The sequence below is a fragment of the Mus musculus genome, chromosome 7 (genome assembly GCF_000001635.26).
Source record: "Mus musculus strain C57BL/6J chromosome 7, GRCm38.p6 C57BL/6J".
Taxonomy (NCBI): Eukaryota; Metazoa; Chordata; class Mammalia; order Rodentia; family Muridae; genus Mus; species Mus musculus.
In genome coordinates, this window is record NC_000073.6 from 123,369,949 (window position 1) to 123,386,958 (window position 17,010).

Here is a 17,010-nt window from a genome sequence, read left to right on the forward strand (position 1 = left end):
GCGTCGCCGCCCGCCCCTACCACGAGTTGGGCCGAGCCTAGCCGAAAGAGGCCGAAACCAGAGAGGTGGAACAGGTGCGGACGGACCCAACATGGGCGGAGTTAAGTGGTTCAGGGCGGGGACCAATGAGGCCGCGCCGAGGTGGGTAGAGCCGAGCCGAACAGGGTCGAAACTAGATAGGTGGAGCCGAGCTTGGTCCGGCCGAAACCGGAGAAGTCAGGCGTAGCTGGACGGAGCAGAGCTGGGCGAACTTGAGTGGAGCCGAACCAATCGGTGAGCGGAGAGGAATGGAGTTGAGCCAATCGGAGACGGACGAGAGTGGCTCTGCTAAGAAGAGCGGAGACTACCCCAGCCCGGCACCTGGACACAGCGGTTCTGAATTAGAGCTGGGCAGGATGGGCCGAGCAGAGCCAAACTTAGCTACCTACTCTAGTGGTGACAACTAGAACGCAAGTGAGCCTCGCAGATCCTGGTCCGGTCCGGCAAGGCGGAACACAGGGATGGGGTCTTGTCCAGTCGGACCCGGAGTCAGGCCAGCCCGGGAAGGGGTTTGGGGGGAGAAGAGTCCGGCCAAGCCGAGCGGAATAGTAGTCCTAGACGAGTGATGCCCGGTCAAGTGAAGGCGAACTGAAACGAGCTGAGGTTAAGCTGAGCGAGTGGACCTAACCTATAGCGGCGGGTCAGACCAGGGTTTATCCTAACCTAGCAGGAGTGAGCTGAAGCAGATCTATAGGGTGAACCAGCTCCGCGCCCTCAGTACTTGAACTGGTCCATGGGAAAGGCCAAAAGAGTAGGGTCAATCAGATGAGGACCCCCAGACTCCCCAGCCAAAGGAGACTGGCCTTCCCTAGGCCCCTGCACTGATGGGCCTCTGAGTCCCCGCTGCCATAAATGACCGCGAGGTTCTGATTCCCAGCCCTACAGTAACAGGCTGGGGAACTTGGTGGGATCATTTCGCATTGCTGAGCCCTTTCGTCCAACTGAGCCAAGTTAGTTTTATGACCCGCAGCCATGTCCTCCTGACTTGGCAGCCTTGGCTCCACACAACATTCCCTGTGCCCCGTGGGCTAAGGCATCCTTTACAGGCTGTGCGATGGTTTAAAGTGTCAACGTGACAGAATCTAGAATCACCTTGGAAACAAATCTCTGTGTGTGTCTGTGAAGAAGTTTCTACATCAGGTTAATTGACGTGGGAAGATCCACTCTAAATGTGGGCCACAGCATTCCATCATCTGTGGCCCCAGACCGCAGAAAACTAGCTGAGTTAGGAGCTTTCGTCTCCTTCTGCTTTCTGAACGTGGAGGCAGTGTGGTCTTCCTGCGAGCTGCCTCAAAAAACTGTCTATTGCAGTGCCTTCCCCATCATGGTAAACATCCCTTCCTAGAACTGGAAGCTGGTTTAAATCCTTCCTCCCTCACATTGCTTCTTGTCCTGCATTTTCTTAAAACAGAGAGCAAAATAACTAATGCAGGATGCATCTTGAGCTCAAAGAACAAGAAAATTAAAAATCTGTAGCGATTACAACACAAGTGTGGACCCTCAAGTCAGGCAGCAAACTGCAAGTCACCAACATTAATTACAACAGGAAGTGTTGAAATAAGGCTTTGTTTTGGTTTGGGTTTTTGTTTTGTTTTGTTTTGTTTTGTTTTTGAGGAGTCTCATAGCTGAGAATGGCCTTAAATTACTGATCCTCCTGCCTCCACCGGCCAAATGCTAGAATTACAGGCTTGTGGCACCCCGTCCAACAAGATTTATTAAAGCAAGACAGACAGGACTTCAAGACCATTTGCCAAACCTGAGTCAGCCATTGAGTCACTACATTCAGATGCTACCATGAAACTAGACAGTGGCGACATAGGCCTGAAAACCCAGCTACTCAGGAGGCTGACACAGAAGGATCACAAATTCCAGGTCAGCCTGGGCTACAGAAAGCAGTAAAAGAACAATGCAGAACAGATGTTGTCATCCTATCAGGGAACACTGTACAGACTTCATTCAGTTCCTGTACCAGTCATGCGCTAGCTTACCAAGTGGATGGCGTGGATTTTAATGTCAATTCGGTCACAACATGGACAAGTCAAAGTTTTAAGACGTGAGTGTGGAGCTGATCCTTATGGAGTGTTGCTCAGACTTGCCGGGTAGAAGGAAGAGCTAGTAGGTGGAAAGTGGCGTCTACCACCATAAAGAACTTAAACAGGACAGAAGCCAGGGAACTGTCAACCATCAAGTTCAATTGTCAACCACTGGCATCCAGAAAACCTCAGTGACACTGAACCAAAGACAGAAGAGTTAGAAATCATGTTTCAGCCAAGTGGCTCAGGAATTAAAGTCACCAATCTCTAAACCTCAGACCATGCTAAACACCAGTCTAGAGCGCAAGATGGGTTCTAGCTGCCAAACTTCACAAACTGACTTCCATCCCTGGGACTCGCATGGTAGAAGCAGAGACCTGACTGCAGCAAGTTATTCTCTAACCTACTCTCATCACACACATCCACACCCACCACATACATACACACACACACACACACACACTTAATTTTTTAAAACTGGCCTACCTACAAACAAAAAGAAGAGTCAAGCCCCAAAATTGAAGAACTTGAAGATGCAGTTAAAGATTTAAGTAAATTATTCCCTATAGAAAGTAACATAGAGTTTGACATAGGAAGAATGTGTCTCTGTTTCCATTCAAAAGAAACAAAGTCTTAGATGTAGACCTTTGAAAGTACAGGCTTGTGCAGTAGACCAAAGTGATTCCGTGGAAGAAGAAGGGAAATCTGAAAAGCCTAAGGGAAGTTCAGAGTTTCCAAAGGAATTCAATGCATACACCAAAGAAAACAAGAACACTTATAGCATAGGATGAGAAAAGATTCCTCGAATCCACAGATGAACTTCCTGGAAAAGATGGAACACCTTGGGGAACAACAGAGCAGGGTAAGCCTGTGGCTAACCCTAAAATGCTACATGTTGTCACAGAACTATGTGTCAACATAGTGTGTCTAACGTGTCAAACCACTGAGTCTCAGCCACATGTTAGAAAGACCTGCTTAAGGAGAAAGAGCAACATCAGTGAAAACTCCTGAACCTAAAAAGCAGTGTAAGATGTCCCTGCTTCAGTTTTTAAGAGACGGGCAGGGGTTAATTTAAAAAACCAACACAGGCAAACAACTACCTTCCCTATTCCCAATTCTTTTCAGGGAAAATTCAAGAAGCAGCTCAGTTGGTAGAGTGCTTGCCAAGTATCCCTGGGGCTCTGGGCTCAATCCTCAGCACTGTACAAATTGGCTATAGTAATACAGATCCAACAATTGGAAGGTAGAAAGAGAAGGGTTGTGAATTCAGAGTTACTCTTGGCTATATACAGAATTAGAAAGCAGCCTGAACTATATGAGACCCTTTCTCAAAAAAAAAAAATTCACAAAACAAAGTAGAACAGATCAAAATTCAGCTACATAAAAAAAAAGACAAGACTCAAACACATTCTGATGTTTTTCAAGTAGAAAATGTCCAGTATCTGGATATAGAAACTAACGTAAAAGGAAGAAAAGAACAATCATTTGATTGTTCAAGTAGGACACTCCACTTGCAAATGAAGAGAATGTGTCTCTGATTGAGCACAGCCTGAGCAGCAAGAACTTAGCTCATCAGACACCAAACAGGAGCAGGAACTTCCCAGGCTCTAAAACTGTGAGCAACAAACTTGCCATTTAAGAACCACCAAGTGCAGTGATTGTAGTAGAATGAGGAGGCCATGTTCCAGCTCCTGCAAGCAGGAGAACTCAGCAGCTTCAGTCCTGAGTCTCTTACTTGATTGTCCAGAGGAGGAGACTACTGGAACAATTGATGCTGGTTAGCTGAAGCTAAGAAATTAGTGGTGACAAAGAAGAGACCAACATCACTGAGGTGAAATCTTCTGGGTAGTGTTTTCTGAGAGCACAAAGGAGCTGTATTCCAGAGATAGCCAACCAAGGTTGTACCTTATGCTGCAGCTGGACTTGGTAATGTGTAAGAATCACTCAGGTGGCACTGGTTTCGAAAGCATGAAGGGGTTATGAAGAACAGCTGAGGCTCGGCACTGTGAGAGGCTATGGAAGGCCATTGGTGAAAGTGCAGCTTCAGTTGCAGCTTATGGCCCTGGATTGAAGGGGTCATGCAAAGGAGTTGAGGCTTGGCACCATGAAGAGAGCCTATGAGAGGTTATTGGTGAAGACTAGTTGTAGTGGAAGACCCCAATATTGTAGAAGCCAGTACCATGGGATGATCACCAAGAACAGCAGCAGCAGTAGAGTGGGTCAAACTGTGTTTAGGGCAGAGCTGGAAAAGTGATGGCAGCCCTTTGGAGGAGCCCAGAAGATCATGTATGGATCCCAGACATTGGAACAAGAACTATGAAGTTGACTTGGAGCCCCCAAGATATTAAAGATGCCGGAGCAGGGGGATATCTGTTGAGGAAAGCAACAACACTCCTTGCTGCAAACAAGGAGTGGAACCAGCCCAGGAGAAAGCAGGCAACACAGGTGAAAAAGGAGTTAGAGATCTGAACACTGCTTTGACATCAGCCACGGAGATGCAGAGTATGGAGTTTGCCCAGCTGGTTCCCTATCTTGCTTTGGGAATTACTGTTAATTTATTGGTTGAATCTCAGAAGAGACTTAGAACTTTGGACTTTTAATGTTGTTGAAACTACTATAGACTATGGGGACTTTGAAAGTTGGACAAAATGTATTTTGCATTATGCTATGTTTAGGTATGGCCCCCATAGATTCATATGTTTGAACAAGCCTATGGGGGCCAGGGAATGGAATGTTATGGTTTGTATATGCTCAGTCCAGTGAGTGGCACTATTAGAAAGTGTGGCCCTTTTGGAGTAGGTGTGTCACTCCGTGTGTGGGCTATAAGACCATCCCCCTAGCTGCCTGAAATTTAGTCTTCCATTAGCAGCCATAAGATGAAGAGGTAGTTCTCTCAGACCTTTCTTACCATACATGCATAGATGCTGCCATGTTCTTGCCTTGATGATACTGGACTGAATCTCTGCACTTGCAAGCCAGCCCCAATTAAATGTTCTTTAGAAGAAAAAAAAAAAACCTCACCAAATGTATGCTCGTGTGGCTGCCCAGATTTTGGCCAGTTTTGCTGACTTTTGTGCCTTGTTTATAATTTTATTAATATTTTTTTAAATGTGCAAATGAAAGCATCATGCACAAAGATTAATCAGACCCAAAGTTTAAAACTTGATGAACTTTCATACAGTTAGAGTTGGCATTCCAAATAAAACTTGGGACTGCATACCACTCTAATGGCAGGGGTGCATGGCCAAAGAAGTGATTCGTTGCATTAGAATCCCATAGACAACTTATAATCATGTTGGGTCACCTGGAAGCTCCAGAAAACATGAATGGTTACCACTAAGTCACTGAAGGGATCTCTGATGATAGCAACAGGAGTACCTGTCGATTTTATTTTGGAGAAAGTCTAGAGCTTTTTGTTGGAGGGTCTTATTCAAGGCAGTCCGAGTTGTTCAGGTACCCTGAGTAGCCTGACCCTTCCAAGATAAAGCTAATTGTGACTGAAGGGTCATTCAGAGAGGCAGATCATTATGGGATGACATCCCATACAACCTGTTGTTGACATATTTGTTACCTATGGACACCCGCAGGGGGTGTAGAATGAGTGCCACATGAAGATGCTAAGCCTGTGAGTTGCTTTGCAGAGGACTACTTCAGGGAAAGATGTGTTATTTCCCTGTGATGGTTAGCGTTAAATGCCAGCTTGGCAGAATCTAGAGTTTCTTGGGAGATGGGCTCCTGAGGATGCCTATAGATCATTCTCCTGATAATATTATTTGAAGGAGGAATACCCATGCACTATGGGTGGCACTATTCTCTGGCTAGGATCCTGGGGTGTATAAGTGGAAAAAAGGAGCTGAGGCACTGCATGCACCCACTGCTCCCTGCTTACTAATCATGGATTCAGTGTGACCAGTAAGTCTCCTGGTCCTACCAACATGTCTTCCTTACCTACTTTCATGTCTTCCCTGACATTTATCCCCCTGGAACTATGTGGTGGTTTTAACAAAAGAAACCCCATAGGCTCATGTATTTGAATGCTCGGCCTATAATTGATAGAACAGTTCTGGGAAGGATTAAGAGGTGTGGCCTTGTTGAAGACACTGTGTCACTGGGGGTGGGCTTTGGGTTTTAAACCCCCCCCCCTCTCTCTATCACTTCCTCTCCCTCCTCTTCCTCTTCCTCTTCCCTCCCTCTCTCCCTCCCCCTTCTCTGTCATTCACTCTCTTTCCCTCCATCCCTTCTCCTCCATCCACCCCCAACTCTCAGGCTATATTATCCAAGCCTGCTTACATGCTGCCCTGTTCACCATTATGATAGTCATGAAGTGGCCCTCTGAAAATGTAAGCAAGCCCCTGATTAAATGATTTCTTATATAAGCTGCCTTGGTTATGGTATCTTTTCACAACAATAGAAAAATAACTAAAATAAACTGCAAGCCAAAATAAAGTATATTGCCCTTTAAGTTGCTTTTGTCAGGGTAATTTATCATAACCCCTCAAGATTAGCTTCAACGACACTTCAGAACTCCAGTTATTCCTTTCGCCATCTCTCCCTGAAGTATCAGTGGTTACTTGTGTCTCCAGTGAATAATAAATAAAACAAAATATATGAACATATATAGGTTGATTTGCTGTTTTCTTTTTTAAGGAATTGAGTCAGTATGTAGCTCAGTTGGTAGAATATTTTCTAGATTGCACTAAACTCAGGGTTTGAGCCTCAATAGTGTACAAATTACATGTGGTTACACATACCTACAATCCCAGCACTGGAGACGTGTAGGCACCAGAAGTTCAAGGTCATTGAATTAGAAGTTCAAGGTCATTTTTGGCTACACAGTGAGTTAAAGGCCAGGCTTCATTATAGGAGAACTCATCTAGTTTTTCTTTTTTTAATTTGAAATATAGTCTTGCTATATTATCCAGGCTGACCTCCAACACTAGGCTCAAAGGATCCTATTGCTCTCGCTTCCCAAACATTCTCTCTCTCTCTTCCTCTCTCTCTCTCTCTCTCTCTCTCTCTCTCTCTCTCTCTGTGTGTGTGTGTGTGTGTGTGTGTGTGTGTTTCTGAGCTCAGATCCAAAAACCCTGGAAAGGGTGGGCAAGTGTTTATCACTGCCCTATCGCCACAGAATTTTTATGGGTATGATTTAGACTTCTTAAAGCTAGAGCTTATCCCTTCCTCTCTCCCAAACAACAAACAAAATAGAAAATAACCCTTCAATTTTATTTAGAGTTTTATAGTGATCCATTATGGAATACCTGTAAAGTACACTGCACACGCACAATTATGAAACATATTTACTCATTTGAGAAACTGTCCTCCCTCTGTCCTTTCACTGGTTTCTCTTCCCCCACCTTCCCCATTCATGTCACCTAAACCTTGATTTCTATTCACTTGTTCCTCAGTCCCGCAGACTATTTTGATTACATCTGTTGATTCTGAAACAGAGTTCAAGAAATTTTGTAGCCCCATCCCCAATTTACTCTCATGGTTACAAAGTTTTCCATTTTGTTCTTCACAACTCTCTCTTTCACAACTTTTTCCCCCTTTTCTTTCTGAGAACCCTACTCCCAGGCGAGCGCTCTGAGCTATGTTCCTAGTCACTTCCTAACATCTCAAAGGCATTGATTAGCACAGGACCTGACACAGTGTTGACTCCCCGACTAGAAGTTTGTTACAGTGTTGAATGATCTAAATGGAGACAGAAAGTTAATACATTAAACTTGCTTCTTTTGGGTGGACTCTCTGCCCTTCAGCCCTGAATTGACTGTGTTTGTAAGTTACTGAGCGACAAGAAGCCACTAAGACTACATTTCCCAAAAAGGATTGCGGCGCCACCAGCATGTCCGGGCTCTCTAGAAACTTCCGGGTTGTGCGGGCGGAGCCTAAAGAATCCTCCAATGGTCTGACTGGACGAGGAACTTGGTCCGACAAACGTCATGTCCCGGGAGCCAGTCAGCTGAAAGGTGGGTGGGCGGTGCGGGGGCGGCGTCACTGAGCAGCGCCCGCCTATCGCGCCTTATCTTTGCAGCTTTAGTCGGTGCCTGTTTCTTGCCTCTTTCCCCCACTGCTCGTTTCCCCGTTTCCATGTCCCTGGTGGGTGCCGCACCCCAGAACATCCCACGCACATGGCCTCCAGCTCGAGGGAGTCCTCGTTCTCTTCCTGCTCGTCGAGCTGTGACTTGGACGACGAGGGAGTGCGCGGCACCTGCGAAGATGCTTCTCTCTGCAAGAGGTGCCTGGGGGCGCTGGGTTTGGGATGGGAGCTGGTGTCCCGAGCCTAGGTGGCTAGAGGGCCACTGACCAAGGCATACGCTAGGACACTGGGAAGGGGCTGTCGCACTCATCTGGAGCGGCCCTGGCTTCACACCTGGGAAGTGCACGGAGCAGGGAGAGGTTCATTTAAGTCACAATTAACGAGTGTGTGTGAACCCGGGGTACCACGACTGGGAGTAAGGCTCTGAACAAAGCTTGCAAGATCTTAGCCTTCAGGAAAGACAGGGTGTGTTGCAAGTAATAACTACAGCTTTGCTGGGTTAGAAAAGGAACTTTGCTTGGTAGGTTACAATCCTGTTGAAATTGGTCATTATTCCCCATTGTGCAGCTGAAGCTCAAGTCTATGAGGGAGGGGTAGATTGCAGGTCCCAGCACCCGCAGTGTTTGTAGAATCAGCACTATACATAGGTCACAGTATTTATGGAGTTGTAGTAGGTGGTGGTGGTGGGTCTTGTCAGTGCACAAGAAAACATAAAGCTTGCATGTCCTTCATTCCTGCAACAAAGCTATTGAGACAGTACACTGTGCCTTACTTTGAGCTAATTGGTAGGGTTTGCTTTCAGTGATTGCAAATACTTAAAGGAGCAAAACAGACATGGTGTTGACATACTAGACTCACAGCCTCGTTGGGAGGAGCAGTAAACTCATACTTTAGTGTTGGGCTCTTGGAGATGTCTTTAGAGTTTGAAATTTATCCAGGGATGTTTAAACTGGCAAGAAAAAGCCTGAGACAGGGAAGTAGGACAATGTTCAGAACTAGGGACGAGTGTGGGCTTTGGAACAATTAGGACAATGCCCTGGAGAGAGGCGTGGGCTGGGGGCCAGAGAGGTGTTATAGTGTGGGGAATACAAGTTTTGGAATGAAGTGTTGCACTCTTTGTAGGGTCTTAGAAACTAAGCAATGGGATTTAAAGCATCAGTCCTGGAGCCAGACTGCCTAAGCTATATAAACTTGGGCAAGTTCCTAATGTGTATGTGTGTGTGTGTTGGGGGCATGCATGTGTGGGTGACTACCTGTGCATCCTAGAGGAGGATGTTGGGTATCCTGCTCTATCGTTCTGCCTTGTTCCCTTGAGATAAGATCTCTCACCTTTTCAGCCAGACTGGTTAGGTAAGGAGCAAACCTTAGAGACCTCAGCAGTCTTCCTGCCCCCAGCCCCCATCACGGGTTGCAGGTGCGTGAAAAGCCATGCCCTTCTTTTTTATTGTGCTGGGGATCCAACTCAGTCCTCAGGCTTGTACAAAAAGTGTTCTTACCCACTGAGCCATCTCCCCAGCCCCCTAACTTTTTTTTTTTTTTTTTTGCCTTAGATTTCTTGTCTCTGAAGTAGGGGCTGGGGAGAGAGCTTAGTTGGGAAAGTGCTTGCTGTGCAACCATTGTGACCTGAGCTCATATGCCTGTAACCCCCATCCTGGGGATTGGGAACAAGGGGTTCCCTGGAGCTCCCTGACCAACTTGGTCTAGCTAAATTGGCAAGTTCCAGGTTCAATGAGAAACCCTGTCTCAAAAAATAAGGTGGAAAGTGATAGAGGAAGACACCCGCTATCAATCTCAGGACCGAGCATGTGCATGCATAGCTGTATACATCTGCACATGCAGGTACGCCCGCGTACATCACACAGTAAAAGCGTGTGTGTGTGAGAAAGAGACAGAGACAGACAGAAGCAGATGTGGCGTGGCGGGTGGCAGCGATCTGGTCTCTTAAGTGGCTTTGAAGATTCAGTGATACTCTCTGCTATCCACTATCAGTAGATCCTTTCGAGTAGTGGAGGCTGTGGTTTGCATTCAGAGCTTTTTGCACTGGATCCTTGTCTCTGAGAATCTGGTTTGGATTTTGTTGTTGTTGTTGTTTCTGTTTTTTGTTTTGTTGTTGTTGAGTTTTTTTTTTCCCTTGTTTTGTTTTTCTACACAGGGTTTCTCTGTGTAGCCCTGGCTGTCTTGGAACTTGCTCTGTAGACCAAGCTGGCCTCTAATTCACAGAGATCTGCTTGCCTCTGCCTCTTGGGTGCTGGGACTAAAGGTGTGTGCCACTACCATCTGCCATATGTATATTTGTGTCTTTGTGAGTGCACATTGTGTTGGCAGGTCCTCTAGAGTTGGGGTTATAGACAGTTATAAACCACCCAATGTATGTGCTGGGAATTGAACTTGGGGTTCAGTACTTGATCTTAAGCATTAACCACAGAGCCATTTCTTCAGCCCCATAAATTAATCCTTAAGCTATATGTGAGTATTCTGTGTCTCTTGGTTTCTGTGATACTGTAATAGGCATCCTTGAACAACTTTTTTTTCAAATTACATTTATTCACTTTATATATATGTGTCAGCAGGCAGTGTAGGACAGGTCATTTCTCTTCTTTCACCCTGTTGGGCCTGGGTATTGAACTCAGAGCATCACATTTGGTTGCAAACACCTTCTTCCTAAGCCATCTTGCCTGTGAGACCAACATCTTCATTGTATCACATAAAACTTCTCAGTCTTGTCAAAGGTTGTGATATCACTAGATGCTTGCCTGTGGGGCATAGGAGCAAGTTATCCTTCTCTGCCGAAGTCTTCCTTTCTTTTTTTAAAATGGGGATCACAAAGTTAGCATACCTTTTGGTTGTTACTACAGGATTAGTACAAAGTGAAGTTGTCACTAGTTTACTGGTAGTAGTTTGGATTTCCTTCCCGTCAGAATATTATTTGGTTGAAGTTGCTGAGCATGTATTAGCAGTGGGTCTGGCTGGTTCCTGCCACTGTGAGTTACAGCATCAAATCCATAAGGCAACATTTAAAAAGTCCATTGGTCCCCCAGGGTACCTGCAGTTCTGTCACTGTGTGTTGGTTTGCCCCCTCCGTTGGTACGGAGTCCTGGAACAGTGGTGAGGTTGTCTGCGTTCGGAGGCTGTGGTGAGGATTGAGTGTGGAGTGTTTTCAGCAGTGGCTGCAGCAGATGCTTCAAACTGGCTATCATTGCCACTCTTACGTCGTCAGAATCGGGGCCTGCTCTGACACATCAGGTTTGTAATTACGTGGTTCCTGATGTGTCACTGTTGGTAGATGGTGCCCGTGAGAACTGTTGAGGCCTTTAAAAAGGTTTAATGTATTTCTTTGTTTCCTTTTTCTTTTTTGGTATATATGTGTGTGTGAATATTTGTGTGTTGGTTAAGTGTTGGTGTGTGTGTGTGTGTGTGTGTGTGTGTGTGTATGTGTGTAGGTTCATGATCCTGTGCACACCCGTGTGGCGGCTGGAAAAGGATATCATAGGTGTCCTTTCATTAGACCTTATTCCTCCAAGGCAGGGTCTCTTGCAGAACCTGGAGCTCTCAGTTTTCAGTTAGGTTTACAACCTGCAGGTCCTGTCAATTGACCCACCCCACACTGGGATTACAGGCATGTGCAAGGCCAGGCTTGGCTTTTTGTGTGTGTGCTGAGATCATAACCGTTGAGCCATCTCTCCAACCCTGGATATTGTTTCTTTTTGTTTTGTTTTGTTTTGTTTTGTTTTTTTTTTTTTTTTTGTTTGTTTTTCGAGACAGGGTTTCTCTGTGTAACCCTGGCTGTCCTGGAACTCACTCTGTAGACCAGGCTGGCTTCGAACTCAGAAATCCGCCTGCCTCTGCCTCCCGAGTCTTGAGGGAGGGGATTTTCATTCTTTGAGACCTGGTTGATTGCTGTGAGTGGGCTGTCACGGAAAGTTCTCTTGCTCTCTTTTTATATGTCTTCTCTCCCGTCCACGTTTTCACTCTAACATGACACAGTCAGGGTGTCTTGCCAAGTTGGTGCCTTGCTGTTTGAACTTCTAGTCACCAGACTCATTTGCCAGATGAACCTCTTTGCTTTTTAAGGTACTGAGCTCCGTTATTTTGTTATAGTAACATGACTCAGACTCACATACTCGCCTTGTCTTCTCGTTACGCTCACCATGCTATGCTCGGGGTCACTCTGCTCTTTGTTTACCAGTGACCCAGGGCCCACCACTCCTGCACGGTGTCCTCTCAGATGGGTGCTCCATATTCTGTAAGTCCCTCCAGCTTATCAGCCTCCTTGTGACCATTCCTTCCTTCCCTGTACCTGAACTTCGGTGCTTCCCTACAGTGGCCTTTTCTTGAAGTCTTCTTCTCTCTCACATGTAGGATCCCAAGGACCAGGTGTTTGAGATGTGTGCTCTTCAAGCTGTTTGGTTTCCTCTTCCCATTTTTTTGAGGTTCGTTCTATCCAGCAGGACCCCTCCCCCGGTGGCTGTTGTTTACCCTTTCTGAGTTAGTCAGGTCCCTGAAGGCTTCACCTCCTCTGGTCTTCCTTCCTTCTTTCTTTCTAGGCACGGGCCTTACCCTTTCCAAACCCCACAGCTGGCCCCTGTTAGACAACCTTTGTAGGAACTGATGCAGGATATGGAACACTGTAAAATTTTTGTACCATCCTTGCACAAAGACCGTGCTAACCTCTGTGTCATTGCAATTTTAGATTATCTGCTCCTGAAACAAGCACCCTCCTTAGTTCTTGACGTAGCCCCTGGGTGAACTCAGTGTCCTGTAAGCACTCAGTTTGCCTATATACCCTCATCCCTTTGTGACCACCCTTTCCCACCATGGTACCCTAGGTCTCCGTCTTGGTGCATAACCATCTTCCTCCTTTGCAGTTGCCTTAATCAGTTATTAGAATTCAGTCGACTTTCCTCAGAACCATGGCTTTTCCTGTCAAGTCAGAGCTTAGAGTTCATAGTCCGTCATTCAGCACTTGAGTTGGCATTGCCCATATCTATCTTGCCCTTTGGTAATAGACCTCCTTAAATAAGGTAAGTAGTCAAAGGGTAGACAATAGCAAGAAGGTGTGGTCCAGCAGGGTATGGTGAATCTCAGAGAAATGGCACAACTTCTAGTTTCCATTTCCTCCTAGAATACTTGTGGTACACACATAGTAGGACAACTTGATACTACTGTGAATTTGTGTCTGCCAGCCTGGTCTGTACCCCTAACTGCTTCTCTGGACAACTCATTCTTACTTTTTTTTTTTTTAATTCTGTTTGTGTATATGTCTGTACACATGCACATGCATGCATATACACGTGTACTGGTGCATGCACACATATGTGTGTATGTGGACATGAGAGTTTGATGTCAAGTGTCTTAAGCTGTTGTACTCTTATCTTATTTTTTTTTAATATAAAGGGCAATGTTTTTTTTAAATTAAGTATTTTCTTCATTTACATTTCAAATGCTATCGAAAAAGTCCCCCATACCCTCCCCCCCAATCCCCCCCACTCCCTCTCCCCACACCCACTTCTTGGCCCTGGCGTTCCCCTGTACTGAGGCATATAAAGTTTGCAAGACCAATGGGCCTCTCTTCCCAATGATGGCCGACTAGGCCATCTTCTGATACATATGCAACTAGAGTCAAGAGCTCCGGGGGTAGTGGTTAGTTCATATTGTTCCACCGATAGGGTTGCAGACCCCTTCAGCTCCTTGGGTACTTTCTCTAGCTCCTCCATTGGGGGCCCTGTGTTCCATCCAATAGCTGACTGTGAGGATCCACTTCTGTGTTTGCCAGGCACCGGCATAGCCTCATAAGAGTCAGCAATATCAGGGTCCTTTCAGCAAAATCTTGCTGGTGTATGCAATGGTGTCAGCGTTTGGAGGCTGATTATGGGATGGATCCCTAGGTGTGGCAGTCTCTAGATGGTCCATCCTTTTGTATCAGCTCCAAACTTTGTCTCTGTAACTCCTTCCATGGGTGTTTTGTTCCTAATTCTAAGAAGGGGCAAAGTGCCCACACTTTGGTCTTCGTTCTTCTTGAGTTTCATGTGTTTTGCAAATTGTATCTTGTATCTTGGGTATTCTAAGTTTCTGGGCTAATATCCACTTATCAGTGAGTACATATCATGTGAGTTCTTTTGTGATTGGGTTACCTCACTCAAGATGATACCTTCCAGGTCCATCCATTTGCCTAGGAATTTCATAAATTCATTCTTTTTAATAGCTGAGTAGTACTCCATTGTGTAAATGTACCACATTTTCTGTATCCATTCCTCTGTTGAGGGACATCTGGGTTCTTTCCAACTTCTGGCTATTATAAATAAGGCTACTATGAACATAGTGGAGCATGTGTCCTTCTTACCAGTTGGAACATCTTCTGGATATATGCCCAGGAGAGGTATTGTGGGATCCTCTGGTAGTACTATGTCCAATTTTCTGAGGAACCACCAGACTGATTTCCAGAGCGGTTTTACAAGCTTGCAATCCAACCAACAATGGAGGAGTGTTCCTCTTTCTTTCTCCACATCCTCACCAGCATCTGCTGTCATCTGAATTTTTGATCTTAGCCATTCTGACTGGTGTGAGGTGGAATCTCAGGGTTGTTTTGATTTGCATTTCCCTGATGATTAAGGATGCTGCACATTTTTTCAGGTGCTGGCACAACTGGCGGTTATCATGTAGAAGAATGCGAATTGATCTATTCTTATCTCCTTGTACTAAGGTCAAATCTAAGTGGATCAAGGAACTCCACATAAAACCAGAGACACTGAAACTTATAGAGAAGAAAGTGGGAAAAGCCTTGAAGATATGGACACAGGGGAAAAAATTCCTGAAGAGAACAGCAATGGCTTGTGCTGTAAGATCGAGAATGGACAAATGGCACCTCATAAAATTGCAAAGCTTCTGTAAGGCAAAAGACACTGTCAATAAGACAAAAAGGCCACCAACAGATTGGGAAAGGATCTTTAACAGTCCTAAATCACATAGGGGACTAATATCCAATATATATAAAGATCTCAAGAAGGTGGACTCCAGAAAATCAAAAAAATCTGAGCCCATTAAAAAATGAGGCTCAGAGCTAAACAAAGAATTCTCACCTGAGGAATACCAAATGGCTGAGAAGCACCTGAAAAAATGTTCAGCATCCTCTATCTTATTTTTTTAAGGAAGAGTTTTTCACTGAGTCTAGAGCTCACAGATGCAGCTAGATTCTCTGGCTAGTGAGCTCCAGGGTCTACTTATCTCAGCCTTTCCCCCAGCCTGGGGTGGCAGCTGCACAGCTTCTGGATTTTTATGTGAGTGTTGGGGATCTAAATCCAGGTCATCTGCTTTACTTGCCCAGGAACTGCTTTGTTTCCTAGGAAAGCTGGGCTTACAGACACTCGTGGTAGGCTTTTATGTGCATCCTAGGTCCTAGGGGTTAAAACTCGGATCCTTATGCTCGTGTGTCAAAGCATGTTTACCTGCTAAGCCATTGCCCTAGCACCTGGTTTGTTTGTTTTTGAGATGCGGTTTCACTGTGTAGCCTAGACAGGTCTTGAACTCCTGTCCTCATATCTCCCACGCTGTGAGCAGCTGGGACTGAATTCCATACTTTATCTACTTGCAAACTTGCCTTCTGTTTCCGTCCAGGATACTTGTTGACAGAGGAGGGCACTGAAGCCTTCAAGTGGAACTGCATTCGTGTTCCTGTAAGAAACTTCACAGTCCTTTCCTGGAGGACATTTGTCTCTGTCCTGTAGAACACACTTGTAGCTAGAAAAGATGATTTCATAGTTGTAGTCTCCCAATAAGAGGGAGCAGAAAATACTTCTTAGGAGGTGTGCTTCAGCTGGGTTGTTCGTAGGAGGGTCCATGAAACAGCTGTGCTGTGGATCAAACGCTAACAGCCGAGGCCTGGCAGCTCTGTTGGCGAGGCACACTCAGGGCGTTAGAATGTTTGTCTAGAGAAGGATTGAAGGGGCAATAGAAACCCAGTCACTTGTCAGCTAGAAGAGAGGGGGCTTGGTGTCTTTGGGGGTGACACAATGCCTGTGCTACTTAGTGTTTGTCCGTTTGACACAAGCTCAGGCCATCTGGGGAGAGGGAACTTCAAATGAGGAAAAGTCTCCGTGAGAGTGACTTGCAGACAAGTCTGTGGAGCATTTTTTGGATTAATGATTAATGTGGGAGGGCCCTGGCCACTGTGACCAAGTGACAGTACCTCCCGGGGGGCGGGGGGTGGGGGTGGAAGGTGGCCCTGAGTTGTCTAAGAGAGCAGGCTGAGTAAGCCATGGGGAGCAAGCCAGTAAGCGAGGGCTTCTGCTTTGGTGCCTGCCCTGACTTGTAGTCATGCTAGACTGTGATTGGGGCATGCAAGTCAAATAAACCCTTTCCTTCCTGAGCTGCTGTAGTCTTGGTGCTTTATCACAGAGATAGAAAGCAAGCCAAGATAGGGATCTTGTTTTTAACCTGTGTTTAGAATTTAGCAGTGCATATAATCTGCACCCCTTGTCATTCTTGCAGAATGCCTCATGCTAGTGTTCTGCAAAATTGTTTATACCCAGCAGGAAAACATCATGGCCTCACTGTAGGTACCAAGCCAGCTGCCCCCAAATGAAGGGCTAGCTCATGCTAACCAGCTAGTTCCTAGAGGCCAAGGCTGCTTTCTGTGCACAGTAGAAGAGTGAATCTTCACAACATGCACAGAGGCTGCCAGGTATGACCAGAAACATGGACAGAGGCAGAGCAGTGTGTTAGGGGAACTTGACAGAGGTGGGCACTGGGCAGCAGGAGAGTCTGCAGAGGGATGACCCATAGAAGGAAGGCGGCGTCATCCTCGGGGATGTAAGTAGTGGACTGACAGGGTGTAGCAGCACTCCTCTACTGGCTGTGCAGGAGATGGGCAGTGGAAAGGGAGCTTTCTCTCTGCTCCAGCCCTCT

General features: G+C 45.9%; 1 protein-coding gene across 2 annotated transcripts in view; it reads left to right on the top strand.

Annotated features, from left to right (window-relative positions):
- The first annotated feature begins 7,854 nt into the window (after positions 1-7,854).
- Positions 7,855-17,010, top strand: part of Lcmt1 (leucine carboxyl methyltransferase 1) — a 52,556-nt gene continuing 43,400 nt past the window's right edge. Inside the window, exon 1 of one of the 2 annotated variants that reach the window (XM_030242666.1) lies at positions 7,855-8,307. Coding sequence is in view for 1 of the 2 variants with exons in the window: in NM_025304.3 (NP_079580.2) it covers positions 8,201-8,307 (107 nt within the window). In the remaining variant the exon portion in view is untranslated. The remainder of the gene's footprint in view (positions 8,308-17,010) is intronic. The other variant, NM_025304.3, reaches the window with a different exon arrangement.